Here is a 16044-nt window from a genome sequence, read left to right as displayed (position 1 = left end):
ATCTAAATCTCACAACCTTCAACTCATTCTATGTTTCGGGAAGTAGTTTTGTATTCTCAAAGCTATCAAGGCTTGGTGAGCATTACAGTTGATAAGAAGGGCTTGTAAAACTAAGTTCAGACTGCTGCCACTGATTGATGAACAAATGTAAGAGTAAGATCTTCAGTCCTCTCTTCCTAAATAAGGCTTTTAAAAAAGATTTTGTATTGTGGTACACAGTTAAAAATATTAAACCTTTCCCTGAAATAAAATAATGAAAAAATAATAAATAACAGAGTTTAATGTGATGATGTGAGACTTTGGGGTCTGATCCTGAGCTCACACAAATTATTTGCTGTGTGCTTGCACATCATTTGTACTTCTGGAAGTCAGCCTAAGCAGTAGCTGGGAAAGTCCTCAGCTTTGTAATTTAAAATGAAAATAAAATCTCTATGTGACCATTTCTTTCTCCTTTTCCCTTCTCTATTACAAATTAACTTTTACAATAAATTTGTTAGAGCCTACTTTTCCCCACGAGGGCAATACATCCTCATTCCTGATCGTGACTTCAGGATTCTTCCATTAACAAACTGTAACATAATTTAAATTCAAGCTCCTTATCTTGCAATTAGGAATGTCTGTTCTGTAATCAAGTAGTCAAAGGAAACGATGTGTGTGCAAGCACTGGTAAGCAGGGAAGGGATGCATTTTTGATTCTCATATTCATCTATACTGCCAGGTACATGTTTGTTCAGTTTAAGTGATCTGACGTTTGGATGCCACTTTCTTCCTTCGATAAAACTATCTTCTGCTTTTACATTTCACTGTGTTTCAAAATCAATTTATCTTCACAGATTTTCTTAACTTGCATGATTTTTTGTAATATGATTTTTGATGGGAAAGGGAGGAGGAGAGGAAATGTCTCTACTTCAGATCGTATCTGCAGTACGATACACAGTTGGCAGGTTGTCCCATCTGGCATGCCTTCCAGTGTAAGATGGATAATTTGTCACTCTGAATCCTCTCATTTGTGAAGAGGCCGAAATCATCTTTGGAAAGATATTTTGCAACTAACGATACAGGAGGTGTGGGGGAGACTGTTCTTTGAAGGCTACAAAGGCCACAATCTGAGGAGGAATAATTGGTCTTGGCTCTTTTATCAAGTAACAGAGACTGAAAACTACAAAAATCTTTAAGAGAAAAACATGACTTATAACAATCAGATATGAGAACTAATTGCCCACCACTTTGCAAAATTTGATTTTGGAGGGGTGAGGGTGAGATTGGGGAACTGTAATTTGCTCTTGGCAAGCAGACTGAATACTTAATTAAACTGAACAAATGTACATTTTTGTACATTAAGGGAACAATGTTGACAGAAGTTTGGCTTAAAAACCAAAGGGAGAGAATAAAAAAAAGGATTCATGAAACTGCAATCAAATATCAAAAGGGGATCAAAAATAAATTGGCTAGCATTCAAGACAATTTTAAAGTTTTTAAAGCAACTATATTTGCCCTGAGCGCGTGGAACAGATAAATTTGTCGATCTGTACCTCAAGAATACTTGCCTTCCTGCACTGTCTGATTTTGACTGTAAGAGATTAAGAGCTTCTGTAGCTACCGAGGAAGCCTGCAAGCCCTGCTACACAGTGGTTGAAATATAACAGTCTCCGGCCTCAAAAAAACCCCTCAGCATGTATTTTTATAGCGTGACCTTATTCCATATTTACAGAAAGCTTGTCAAATACCTCTCTATTCAGCAACATGGGCATTCTAAATTTATGGGTATCAAACACTTTTGCTTACAAAATATTTACATAAGTATGCACATGCCCAGAAGACACTGGCAGGTTTCATTGAGAACAGGCCACCTTATTTTGTAGTTTTGTAGGACATAAAATGGTCCAGCAAGCGGGATGGAAAAGCAGCTGTTTTGCAAATGATTTATTGTGGAAAGTGTGGACAACTTCAGAGTGAAGTCTTGGCTACGGGACAAATTGCAGTTTCTCTTCTATTTAAACAGACAATACATTGCAATGTGCACGTTGCTAATGAAACACATCGCAGTTTAGTGTGATAATCTCTGTTATAAACTACAAACTCATGCATACCTGGTTTGAAATGCACACAGGTATTACTAGAAAAGTTCCAGGAAGTTACCTCACAGTCCACCTTCTTCAAAGCGAACGTAGGTTTGTTCTAAGCAGTGTGACTGATGTTTTCATTTTCGTTTCATGTTGCAAAATGACAGAGTTTCTGTCACTTCCCTTGGGATAGATTTAGGTATCTTAATACTGTTCACTGTTAGACAGTTTTTCCTGATAACGTGCCTAATCCTTCCTTTCCTTCGTTTCGTTCTATTGCTTTTAATTGTATCTCTACACAGTATACAACATGCTCCATTCACTCTTGGGTTATTGGTTTCTCCTTGTCAGCACTTAATTAGTGCTTAGGCTATGTACTTCATCAAATTTTTATTCTCTTACTTATTCCCATATATTAATATCTCTAACCTCCTAATTGTTTTCATCTAAATACATTGGAACTGTAGAATAAACAGCAATAATTCTAGAAGAAATAAAGAGAATTTGACAGGAACTTTGAAAAAGCAAGAGGCCCAAACTCAGAACTTATATTACACTGATGTTATGTCCACGATTCCCTCTTTGCTGATGTATTTCACAGAATCACAGAATTGTCTAGGTTGGAAAAGACCTTGAAGATCATCCAGTCCAACAATTAACCTAACACTGACAGTTCCCAACTACACCAGATCCCTCAGCACTATGTTGACCCAACTCTTAAACACCTCCAGGGATGGGGACTCCACCACCTCCCTGGGCAGCCCATTCCAACACCTAACAACCCCTTCTGTAAAGAAATGCTTCCTAATATCCAGTCTAAACCTTCCCTGGCACAACTTGAGGCCATTACATCTTGTCCTATCTCTTACTATTTGGTTAAAGAGACTCATCCCCAGCTCTCTGCACCCTCCTTTCAGGCAGCTGTAGAGGGCGATGAGGTCTCCCCTCAGCCTCCTCTTCTCCAGACTAAACCCCCCCAGTTCCCTCAGCTGCTCCTCGTACGACCTGTGCTCCAGACCCTGCACCAGCTTCGTATATTTGTATATCCAGCTCAAACTGTACTTGTCAGTCTGACCATGCTGCAGATTTGTGTCTGATTAAAATTATCACCATTTCTCTTAAAATTTTTCCTGATTATTCTGCATCTCAGACCAGCTTATATTTTTCAGTTCTAATTTCTCTTTGCTAGTTTCTAGCCATACAATTAATGATCTTTCCTTGTCCTTTTCTATTACATTTTGTCCCCAGTTGGCACTCAGAACTCTCACTATTTAGTATCATTAGGAAATTTTATTAGTGCTATTTTTACTCCTTCATCCATATAACTAACGACAATGTTAAATAAAACCAAGATTATAGCATATCCCCATGATGTTTTTCAACATTGCTCCTCCTAGTTTGATCTATTATTCTTAATTTATTATCACGGACTATTTCAAGCCAAATAGGTCTGAATTCATTTTTCAAGCAACATGTCTTTGGACCTGTCTCAGACCTGAAGACAAATTGTATGTACTGATACAACAATGACAAAACTTAATTTATCATGAATTATGAGATAAGAGATAAAAAAAAAAATCTCATTAGACAATGAAAACAAGGTGTTTGGATACCCACAGAGTTTCCAGGGAATTTGGATGGACTGCCAGTCCTCAGAATGATGCAGAGAAAAACCAGCAAATTTACACTATGCCAAAAAAGAAGCCCAAATAGCTTTTGCACATTCAATCTCACACCCATCATGTTTGTGTTTCCTTCTCCCCTAGCACTTCTTTCCCCTCTTACTTTTGTTCTCCCATAATCTGAACTAAACTGTGACAACCTGGCTGCTGAGTGAGTCTAGTGCAGCAGTGCATGCAGTCTTCCTTGCGGAATAACTATGGCAAAGCAGGGTTGGAATAAGCGCTGGGGAAGTGTTCTGCAGACACTAAAGCAAGACTGCTAGAAAGTTACATGAGGTACTTCCAAGATGTCAGCTAGGACTGACTTAATTTGCCGTGGGTCTTTTCAATATTCACATCTTATTTCCAAACTTCTCACAAGCCAGTGGTGTATGAAGGGGGAAATAACACTGACCTCTTCCTACCCTCATGGGAGCCAGAGCAAGAGCTGCAAAGGAGAAAAAGATCCCTTAAAGTCATTTTCCTCTCCCACTAACTTTTAACACAAATCTCTGTGTGTACTTCCATTCACACTTCAAATTCATTTGCTTCTGTGGGAAAGAAAAGGCAGAAGTGAGGAGAAAAGGAAGTGGCAGATTGCTTAGTTATGGTGGTTATCTATTAATTGAGATATCGATACAGAAAAATAACACAGTATAGTTGGAGGGAAAATCTGAAGTGTAAAAAAACCCTCAACAAACCCCTAACAAAATTGACACCTATGCTTTGTACTTGTGTTGCATCTGGTCATTACTGCCGCCAGGCTTGAGCATTTGTCCTGTATTCTCTTAGGTGTTTGTATAAAAGCAGAAGGTTCTGACTTTGGTTTCTTGACATTGTGGTAAGATAAAATTATAATCATTTCTGTATGACAGGTACTTTTGTATAATCTCTCCCATCAAATTCTAATGAGTCATCATGAACTAAAGTCCTCAAATTATGTTTATAGGAGAATTATGCCACAGAACATTTGGTGTCTGTAGAGTAAGATGTCCTACAACAGAACCTCCGAGTATCAAGAGTTCTTGTATGTTATCATTCAACCAACCTTATTAGATTACTTTTTCTCTTTCACAAATTGAAATTCAGAGTTATCCTCTAGATTCCCAAATTTTCTCTCCTTGCAGGAAAGCTTAGCTATTTTGAACTGAAAAGCCCATCAATCTGCAACTCCCATGTGGCTGGAGCAAAATCTTGTTTATTGTGCGTTACCTGGCAGATCCTTGATCAAGGACAACTGAAAAACATTTCATATCATATTGAAATTTTTTTCCAGATCTTTCCATCAGATGAACTATCATCAACTGTTATCAGCTGAACTATAAAACTGTTATTAAGAAACATAAGAACCTTGTACAATTTAAAAGTTCAAATCCACCGTACAAATACTGCTGTGAAATACATCTTTATTGTGCATTTGATGGTTCTGGCATAATATTTCCAATTAAGGGGTAAAATTTCTCAAATCTGAATTTCTCATTCAGACTCTTCTTCTCCATTTTCAGTAGTAAGCATTAATGTTTAACTGTATCTTTTCTTCATAGCTCTGCTTAACTTGGGAGTTCAGCACTGTATTTCACTTTATAATATGACTGTGTTGGAAGACAAGTTACTGTTAATTTCAATAAATTATGCTCCAAATTCAGACGATCTATATTTTTTGCTGGAAAAAGATTAAGAAGCTTATCGAGATGCTTAAATACAGACTTCACATGACTTCTATTGTTTACAAGCAGACTTTATTACATGAAGAAACCCTCTCCACCTTAGTCACATTCAAGAATCCTCTCCTCCCAGCTCCCAGTTCACTCTCTCTTGCTTAAACAACTGTTCGTCTTCCATGCAGACATATTCAGATGGCCCTGTTCCTTATAAACCAGTTCACTGCTCTTTCTAAAAACAATAAAACTAGTAAGTTGTTCTGAAATCAGTAGACAAACAGGCTGACTGCTGGAACTGAGTCAGTATACTGAGCTGCACTGTGGAGGGACAACACGTTGAATAAATTTGAGGTGCTACATAAAAAACCACTGTTAGGATGTATGGCCCTAAAATTTATCTCCTCCTGAATTTTACAACCTATCAACACAATGCTTTTAGAGAAATGAAATGCTTCCTAGCAAATTGTCCACAACAGTCCTCACTTGAGCTGAATGTTCAAAGATATTAGCAATACCTCCATGAAAATCCTTTCTTCTCATGTAGCAAGTATTTGATTACTGGTTTTAGTAATTCTTATTTATCTTTTAGCTAATTCCTCAAATGAAAGCTAATTCCCATTAGTTAACAAAACAAACTAATCAAATCCAGAGGCTTTGGAATATCATTCTAAATACATAATCAGATCCTTTAAATTTTGAGGGAGTTGATCAAATAAACTACATTGATCAAATGATCTCAGACTAAAGGAAAACAAACTGATATTTGCATAGACTAGAGAGAGGGTAAATGAACTTGCTATTCACATAAAGTCAATGTAACTGAAAACAGTTCAATAATATAATTGTTTTTGGTCAGTACGTTTTTACCCTAAATGCTTCAAAAGTGATTCCCCCCCCCCCCCCCCAATATAAACATTGGACAAAGTCATCCAGAATATGGCACCGGAGTTGTTTTGTACCCACTAACACTAGAGAGCATGGAAAGCTTAATTCATCCAGATGCAAAAGAAAAGACAAAAAGACAAAAAGTGAAAAAAAACCCACTTCCTTCTGTGAAAGTGCTACACATGCTGTATTACTTACCATTTTGGCTAAAAAAAAAAAAAAAAAAAAAAAAAAATCAAATAAGACTCTACCAAAGGCCACAATTAAATTGTATTTACTTTCTAGATATATAGAGATCCACATACTGGTAAAAAGGCTACACAACAGTGCAAATCATCGAGTCGAAAAAAGTTGTAGCTAATTTAGAAATTATTAGCTTAAGCATTAAATTATTCTCTTGGTATTTTACAAAGACCATATGTTTTCCCCCTCAGTAGGCCAACAGCATACAATATGAGAAACCAACCAGAAGCAAAGCAAGTAGGTATTCCAAAGCAATATTCATATATGTGCTGGATGAAAGCATCCTTTCCTCAAGTAATGCAACCCTTAATCCTGCAGCTGACTGCAGGGATGGAAACCCACTACCAGAACACCTATGGTCATCTTGTCCAGCAGAAAAAGGGACAAATCCTGCTTAAATTATGACAATCACAAATATAGTATCTGTGGTTAGCAAGCTGAACCACTTCTAAAAACAAGTCTAATCTTGTGGAGAAAGAGAAAGATCGTTAGCTGTATTATATGACTGCCAGCACGACCATATTATGAGTCTGTATGTATCATTGATTTAATTCTTTAACAGGAGGAAGCAGAAACTGCAAGAACTTCTGTTGCACATAAACACTGAAGGGGCAAATCTCAGACACCTGCAGATAGAGGGGCAGGGGAGCACAGCGGGAAGAGAGGGAAGTGGAAAATGAACACGTACTTCCAGGGTACGCTGCCCTTCCCTTCTGCTTAGCAAAAGTCTCGCCAAGAACAACTCTCTCAACATACACCACTGTCCTGCTGTTAACTTCTGTCCTGATTGTTATAAAGTTTTTGTCCTTTATTTTGTCCTGCTAAATGGCCAAGACTTGACTTGCCATGGGATCAGCTGAAATTATTTTGGCTAGTATGGGGGGAAAGGGGTTAAGGAACATTCCTCAAGGTTGGCAAAGTCAGACCGGCAAGCAATTCTTGACAATTTCAGAAGCAGCAAAATGCTAAAACTTAGAGGAATGATGAACACTTACTAGCTTCCTAAGAGGCTACGAGGTATAAGGAGTACGTCCCAATTATTCAAAATTTTTAGCAGCTTTCTCTTGCTTTTGCGTTTTTCAGTTGCAGAGAAAGGGCTGGTGGATACAGTAATCTGAATGTACTGACTTATTGAACTAAACCAGGCTACTTTTTGGATAATGCATACCTTTTCTAACAGATTTCATATTCCTAGACATAAAGGAGACATCTTCAAAACACCCTGATTATGACAATATATTACCTTTTTTTTTTTTTTGTGTTCTTCATGGATTAAATACTGAGCAAGTTGAACATGCAAAAATAAAGTTACCATTGTTAATTTTAAAGATCTTAATCGAAGCCCCTAACGTGCCAAAAAAAAAAAAAAAAAGAAAAAAGGAAAAAGGTTGTCATATTCATACACCTGTTAGCAGATTGACCTTTCAGACACAACACCAAAGTTGTACTCAAAGCTAGGAGGAGAAGGAAGAGCTAGAGGTTTTACTCTGCAAAACAGTTCTGTCCAACCAACTAATATGTAATTTGCAGAAAAATATTTCTCCAAACCCCCTCTAGTGGTTCATTTGTAGGAGAGCTCTTTACAATCAAAAGACAGAAATGGTTCTTAGAAAATCAAGCAGCTTATTCCAAGCTCTGTTGATCTACTGGGGAAGGGCTGTGAATTTACAAATTATTCTTCCAGTCTGTCTACCCCAAGAAAATCTGCTCAATCATACAATAAAAATGGAATCCCGTGTCTGTTATTTTTTATGTTAAACAAAATTAAAGCATGGGGTTTTTAGGGCATGATGCATAAGTGGGCCCTGGTGTTTCAAGTACATGTCATTCCTGCTGGTTACTCATGCTGACTGGGAGGATGAGAAACATGAAAACATACATCTTAGGAGCCACTGTTGCCTTCTCTTACCACACAGCTCTCTTCCTCTAGATCCCTTTCCTCAATCTAGAGTGCCCTATCCCATAACTATCCAGTACCCATCCCATCCTCCTGCCCCAGGAAAACTAAAGGAACTGCTGGGACCTGCTGAACTCGATGAGGTAGTAAAAGATAACTTTTACATTATTCTGAAGCTAAACATCATGACAGTTTAAGCAACTTCAGCCTATCCTTTAAAATTACATTACATAATAAATCATTAATGGCTATTGCTTCATAGAGGTATTGCATTTTAAAATAACCTAAATGAGCTTTATATATTAGAAGTTACTTTCTACTCTTGCTTGTCCTACAATAGAAACATCATTTGCAACATTTAAAGGAAAATCAGTTTAAAATACAAAGTCATTTTGATATCTTTAATTTTTATTAGGCAATTTTGTAAGAGGATGGAAAATAAAAGGGTATTCAAACTACGGACAAAGCGTCCTCTTCTTACCATGACCTGGGACAGACACTGAAATAGTACCGGTCTGTACTAGATATGAGCTGGCAGTATAGTCCTCATCTGTATCAGAGTCCTGAACTGGCTGGCTGGCATTATTACTTAATAACCACTTCTGGTTGTCATGGAGATTGGGTGATGGAGGAGGGGAGTGTAAATGTTCAGTAACTGATGGACTAGATGAGGAGGATGGCATGGGAGGACCTATAAAAAAAATAAAAAAAATTTAAAATATAGGTCAAGATATCACATGAACAACAAATCATTTACTTTTTGCATCACTGAAAGGTGAATAGTCTACTTCAAACAATAAAAAATGATGGTCAAAGAAAATAGGACAATTGCCTGTAATAAAGTGATTTAAGTGCTTTAGAGAACATAACACAATGCCATGGCTTGCTATCTCAATGGACAGTGTCTATAACTACCTGGAATTCCAATGTCTGCAACACAATGAAAGAGGAACAGGTACTAGCTGTAAAGAAATATCTTTGTTGTACTACCGTTTGGAAAATACAGTATTTTCTATTTTTCAAGCCTTTAAGGAGATTGGAAGTACTGAAATACATGGCCAAATACCGGGCTGCTTCTTTCAGTGGGACACTCCTGCCTAAAATCTACTTATGGAAGAAAATAATACAGATAAGCAAAGAAACAGGAACAGTTTTCCAAGCTCACACACAGAGCCCTATATTTCTACCATACGAGTTATTCTGACAAATTTAAGGTTTTTAGCAGTGTTTCTCAGATACAAATGCTATTTAAAACCTAATAAAATGTTTCACTTGTCAAATTTGAGTCCATCTGCACAAGTTGTTTTAAAACATGCATAAACGAGTACATCCTATTTCTACATCTTGAAAGTACCATAAAGGCATCATGGAGGAAGGCAAATTTAAATAAAGCTTTAGTATATCATAACAATGCATTTAGTCCTTCACTGAAACAATAATTAAAATCCAGTAAGCAGCAGAGAGTTACCTAATTTACCCTGTGAATATATTGGTTCTTTATAGTATTTAGTCATCACAGATCTCACTCTGTGAGAGTAAGACTGCTGGACTACTTTTGAGTACAGTATTATGTTGCCTGTAAGTGGGGAATTGTACCAGAAATGAAGTAGATTTATTACATATTTATGTTAAAAAAATGAGATTAACCTGCATGGATACTACTCATAGCTATTAATCTAAATTTAAATTAAAGGAAAAGTGAAGGTTTTTCCATCCTGTAATGATTTGTTTTTATGGTACTCAGTAGTACAGTTATGCTGGAGAGGTGCAGCACCTCAATGTTATATTTAAGTTCAATACAATAAATTATATTGGCACCAATAGCTTGAATTACCTTCCCTCCATCTTACTTGTACACTGCTAGAAACATGCTGCTTTTAATTTTATTTTTTTTCTTTCATATTCAGTTTACCCCATCACATAGTATCTTACAGATGTCTAAAACACATTGCTAAGACCTAACTGATTGGTTTCCCTGGAAAGAAACCTGTGACAGCCACACCATAAAATGTTTGCTTAATTCTTCCACATGTCATTTACCTCTTGTTGTAGTGAACAGCACAATATATATGATTACCAATTTAAGACTCAGGCTTTGTTTTGGAAAGAAAGTGAGCACTTACTATTACTGAAGGTACTCCTGTGTGAAACTCAAGGTTTATAGCCAGGGAAATAACAAGGATGGGTGGAATGACATTTTACAGGGCTTTACCTGGGAATCTGGAAGCAGAGAATGGGCACATTTTCAAGTTCAAGATACAATGCCACCAGATTTTCTTGCTACACCTTGATTTTTCACATTGCTTGCTTCAGTAACCTGGATTTGTGGTTAAATCTTCATGGAGTACTTAATGCATTATTTATGATGTACCTAAACTGATTTAGATAGCCATTATATTTCATTTTTTGAATAATTCCAATAATAGTCAACAGTTGGGTTTTTTCAAATACAAATTAGCTCTATGATTTTTATTTTTCTTAGCTTGGAACGTATCTCCTTTACTTGCTTTGGCCTTCTTTGACTAGAGGAAAGCTATAGTAATATGTTCCAGATGTATACTGTCTGAAGCAAATCAGCATCTCAGTAATACTATGGAGCTTATGCAAAACACTATTCTCAGTATGCTTCCTCTCCCCTTCTCAATTTACACTCATTAACTTTCATACACAACAGAGCCTTGATTACACAAACCCTAATCATACAAAATACCCTGTTGCCTGAAAATGTGTCATGTCCAAGGTTCCTTAATTATTTTTTAAATTCCCTCATTTTTCCAAATTTATTAATTGTCTCAGTGCTGTGTGGCTAGCTGACACTGCACTGCACTGATGAGTAGCTATCTGGGAAAAGCATCACTTGGGTGCTCTGGCTTACCGAGTTTCTCAGTTCAGAAAACACTGTCAGCTGTGGGCTGGAAGTGTGCGGCTACCAGCAAAGTTTCTGCTACTACACTCAGTAGGGACAGATTTTTGCTACTGCAAAATCAGGTGATTAGGGCTGTATCACCACCAGGAAGTTATGCAACTTTTATAAAAAACAAATCACCAATAAAGCTAATTCTGGCAGGCAGGTCTTTCTTGTCATGAAGTTGGGTGGTCTGCAGAAAAAAGGGAGCTGGTTATAACACAAACCAATTCTTCACAAGAACCCTGGGCCAACCAGCTGGGACGTGTGTTTCTGTACAACTTCATCCAGCCCTGGCGGGCTTCTGCAGTGAGCTCCTTTTTGATTTCAAGTGAAAAGACAGATAGCTATCCATACTGCCATTTACAGAATAAGCTGCGTGTTAAGAAAAAAATACTTAACACACTAGAAAGAGGTATTGTAAGTGATGAGCATATTCCTCGATTTTTTTTTTTTTTTTACATGGAATGAAAGGCATTTAAAAATATTTGGTAATATCTCTTATTGAAGTCCTAACAAACACATTTATAAATCACAAAAATCATTAAGTATGACAAAAGCCAATTACATTGATTATAATGCTTTTTCTGTACAGCTTGGAGGCACAAGATGATGCAAAGAATATTTCATTCTAAGGAAAACCACAAAAATACCAATATTGATTTTTTTCCCTGTTCTGCTTCTTTTGGTATACATCTAGCAAAAATTCTGCTTTCACTTTCTCACCCATACTTTAAAAAAACAAATGTTCTTGTTTTTACTATGTGACTTACAAGATAGTATGCTATTTTTAAAGAGAAAGTATCCTGGGTTTAGTAGTACTTAAATCTCACCTTTTAGGTTAGTTATGAGGTTAAACACACTTTAATTTGTTGGCATTTTCATAAGTGAAAATATGTGACTTTTAATTATCTACGTACTTCCAAAAAAATTCTCTCACACAAAAAATGCAAAAAAGATTTGTGGCAAATATAGGCACACTCCAGCAGGAACAGACTCAATAGAGCAATATATGAAGATGTGAATAAGTTTGCTAAGGAAATAATACAAATCCCCAAAGAAAGTAAAAGAAAATTGGTTGTAAGAAGAACATTTACAAAGAAATACACCTGAGCTAATAATGGATACTTTAAATACATACGTACAAGGTAATTATGTAAAAAAAAAAAAAAAAAAAAAAAGTACTCTTCCATGCAAAGATCAGCACTGATCTAAAAGATGGTACAAAAGTTGGAAGCAGAGACGATGCCACATATGGAAAAGCTGAAAGGGACAAGTCCAATAAGTGCAACCCATAAAAAGGCACCAAATAAACAACAGGGATGACTGGTAGTAATGGAAGGCATACAGACAAGTGGGACTTTCTGTATTAAGTATATTAAGGCTTAAGTCATTCCAAGTCTGAGACTCTGGCAATTGCTTCCACCCAACAGCATCAGTATGCGGGCAGGGAAGCAAGTGGGCTATTGCAGAGCACGGGAAGGGCTGGGGGCAGTGCAGGGCAGACCTGTGCCTTCAACCCCAGAGCTTCAGAGGGACACTGCACAGAATCATTCAGGCTGGAAAAGGCCCTTGGGGTCATCGAGTCCAACCATCAGCCCTACTCTACAAAGTTCTCCCCTACACCATATCCCCCAACATCTCATCCAAACGACCCTTAAACACATCCAGGGACGTGACTCCACCACCTCCCTGGGCAGCCTATTCCACTGTCTGACCACACTTCCACCCAGCCACCACCCACAGCTTACAGTGGTGTACAGGTCGCCTACACCCTTTCCCTCAAAAAAAAAAAAAAAAAAGCCATCAGCAGCTTATTTATGTTGTATTATGAAGAATGGATCCAACAAATGCTCAGCTTTCATCTTTTATCTGTCATCACATGCAGGGAAGCACTTTGCTTCAACAGCAATGGGTGCGTAGATGAATTCCACACTGCATTTTCACTAGATGTGTTTTAGAGAAAATCATATTGGACACTTTTGGAACGTGGCATTTAGGAGAAAAGTAGGATGGAAAAGAACCAGTAGTAATGATCTCCTGCTGTTGCAGGGTCTCTGCAGAGCCCTAAAATACATGCATTTATGAAAACTTCCCAACAGATTCAAACTCTTAAAACAGAAACACTCTGCTGGCAGTATAAGATCAAGAAGAAAGGAAAAAACCTTTTTTGTTTTCTTCTGTAATTATAAATCTACACATTCTAAAGATCATGTTTTAGTTCAGGAAAGTCTTTGTTGCTTCATGAATTACTTTAATGCTGAACTTTTGCTCGTATATCTAGATTAGTTCTTAAAACCTGGCATTATCAATTCACTTTGCATAAGATATATTGCGAGTTACGTACTTTGCAAAAGTAATTTCACTATAAAAATTTGAAGGGCTATTACTTTCATCTCAGTCAGGATGCATAAATCCTATACCTAACTCGTACATACCACTCTGATGGCTGCTTAAGGCAATACAAGAGGAGACAGCTCTGTTTAGGCTGTTTAGCTATGGCAGAAAAGTGCATTTTTCCTTTCACAGTCTTGGCAGCCCTTGTCACTGCGACTGAAAAAAAATCCTCTATCTGCATCTCAAAGATAGATAGGGAGAGTCTTCTTCTGAACTTAGTGGTAAAAAGTACTTACTGACTTCAACATCAGTAAGAAAATGGTATTTAATTACAAATTTCAAGGTAGATATCTCATTTCTTTACTTAATGGGATTTTTGCTGGTGACTTCATGGAAATGAAGATTGAATGTTATTTTAAGTGGCATTATTATGTCATATAAACCCAAAACTGTACCACATACTGTGGAAAAATGTTATACATATAATGTCTCACTCTAACAGTAGCTAGATATATCCATTTTGTGCTTTGCTCCTCACAACAGGAAAAGACAGGCTGATTTTTTTTTTTTTTTTTTAAGAAAACAGCTAATGGGATCTTTTAAAACTGGGATCAGACAGGCAGTGGTTTGTGAAGGTCAGAAATAACGTGTCTTCTGGCTAAATTAATTAGAAATCAAAACACTTTCAAATAGGCAGAAGGACACTTACAGCCCTTCTGAATCAAGCTGAGATGAATCTTTGCAATCTGTTCTAGGACTTCCCAGTGTGCTGAAAGCTGTAACACACTCTTGTTAAATGGGGCACCTATACCCTCCTAACAAGTTTACCGATGGCATCCCAAAGTTCAAATTTCCAACGTATCTCATGTAGATTGACTCAAAAAAGCCCCCTAGGAAAACCCAAATCTCACCCCTGGTATGTAACCCTAAAGCGACTAGATTTTGGACCTCTTCATCTCTGCATATAACACAGTAAGTTAGTAATAAGTGAATTTTAATTGTAAACTCATTTTTATTATGGAGTCCCTGTACGCTCTCCAACCTGTATGACTTGGCATTGGCATTCATCTCTCTGCTGGATACTGCAGCCTTCTGCAGTCAACCTGCAGTGACAGTTATCTCTTAATTAAAACTCTACATGCAAATATAACTACTGAAAAGTGTTGTGGCACAGCACACAAAGAATGATTATTTATAACAACGCAGTTCTTTTTATCTACTTATACTAGAGTTGACCATTGTAGCTATTGTGAAGATCTCCCCAAGAAAATACATGCATAGACGGTCTTTCAAACACATACACACGCATATATACACATATATAAGTAAGACCATATAGATCCATTTATAGTGAAAAACACTTCAGTGAGAACTATGTGCCAAGAATTATTTTAAAAATAAATGCCTTCAAACACATAAAAATGATGCTTGCAATCTACTGTGGATTTCCATTTAATTTTGTTTTGCTTTGTTTGTACACATAATGGATAATGACCCTTTTACCCATGAATTGGGAAGTGTATTTTCCAAGTTTCCAATCCCTCTGAGTGCTGATGAACTGTGAGTACATCTCAGATGCAAGTCTTAAATACAAATGACATCTACCTTTCCTAGATTTCCTTGAAAAGTTATTGCCTCTAAACAAAACAGATACATTATCTTGACATGTATTTTAACTCACAAAGTTGCAAATGCTTCTGTAGACTGTGAAAGCTGAAACTTTACAAGACTATAATAAGAGGACATTGATTTGAAAACAAGGGTAATCCATTAGAAAGCAAGAGAAATGCTGGCCTGAAATATTGTAATTTGTTTTGTTGTTTTGTTTTTTTTTTTTTTTTTCCCATTCTTGGAAGTGTAGTATAATAATCACAGTCTGTAATATAAAGCTTGTAATTGTCTTCTGAAAAAGAGAAAGATTTCTTGAGAAAAATGGTTATGCATTAGAACTGACATTCATTTCTGAAGCACACACTTTCTGTTTTAAGGCATTTTGGTGGTTTTGGAAATTTAACAGCTGCTGCACGGCAGATTGCTAAATGAAAAGGAGTGCCCTGTTCTTACAGGGGTCAGACTGCATGATCACAATGGTTCCTTCTTCAATCCTGAGTTCAGGTAGTGCTCATCTTCACTCTAAATGGGAGTTCTGTCTGTAAAGAAATTGCAGAATCTGAGCCTTAACTGGAAGATTATCCTAACTGCAGTGCATTGCTCTCACTACCTTTTTTTATTTTTTATTATTTTCAAAAGGAATTACCTTGTAACATAAGAGCCAGATACAGAGCAAAGGTCCACTCAGCTAGGCAGAAAGTACATGAACTGAACTAAAAACTCAACCATCTCTAGCACCCAGGTTTTATTTTTCAGGAGCTACTGTGCTCAGCTCAACTGA

The 16044-nt window shown here is 36.9% G+C and overlaps 1 protein-coding gene across 13 annotated transcripts in view; it reads right to left on the bottom strand.

The window, feature by feature from the left end:
* Positions 1-16044, bottom strand: part of TENM3 (teneurin transmembrane protein 3) — a 419436-nt gene that overhangs the window by 164364 nt on the left and 239028 nt on the right. For 7 of the 13 annotated variants that reach the window (XM_074905787.1, XM_074905788.1, XM_074905789.1 and 4 more), the window contains one exon: positions 8892-9101. The exons of the other annotated variants lie outside the window; for them this stretch is intronic. In XM_074905787.1, the coding sequence (XP_074761888.1) occupies positions 8892-9101 (210 nt within the window). The remainder of the gene's footprint in view (positions 1-8891; positions 9102-16044) is intronic. 13 annotated transcript variants of the gene reach the window in all.

This window comes from Athene noctua, chromosome 4 (assembly GCF_965140245.1).
Source record: "Athene noctua chromosome 4, bAthNoc1.hap1.1, whole genome shotgun sequence".
NCBI classification, from domain to species: Eukaryota; Metazoa; Chordata; class Aves; order Strigiformes; family Strigidae; genus Athene; species Athene noctua.
This window is presented reverse-complemented; position numbering and strand designations above follow the sequence as displayed.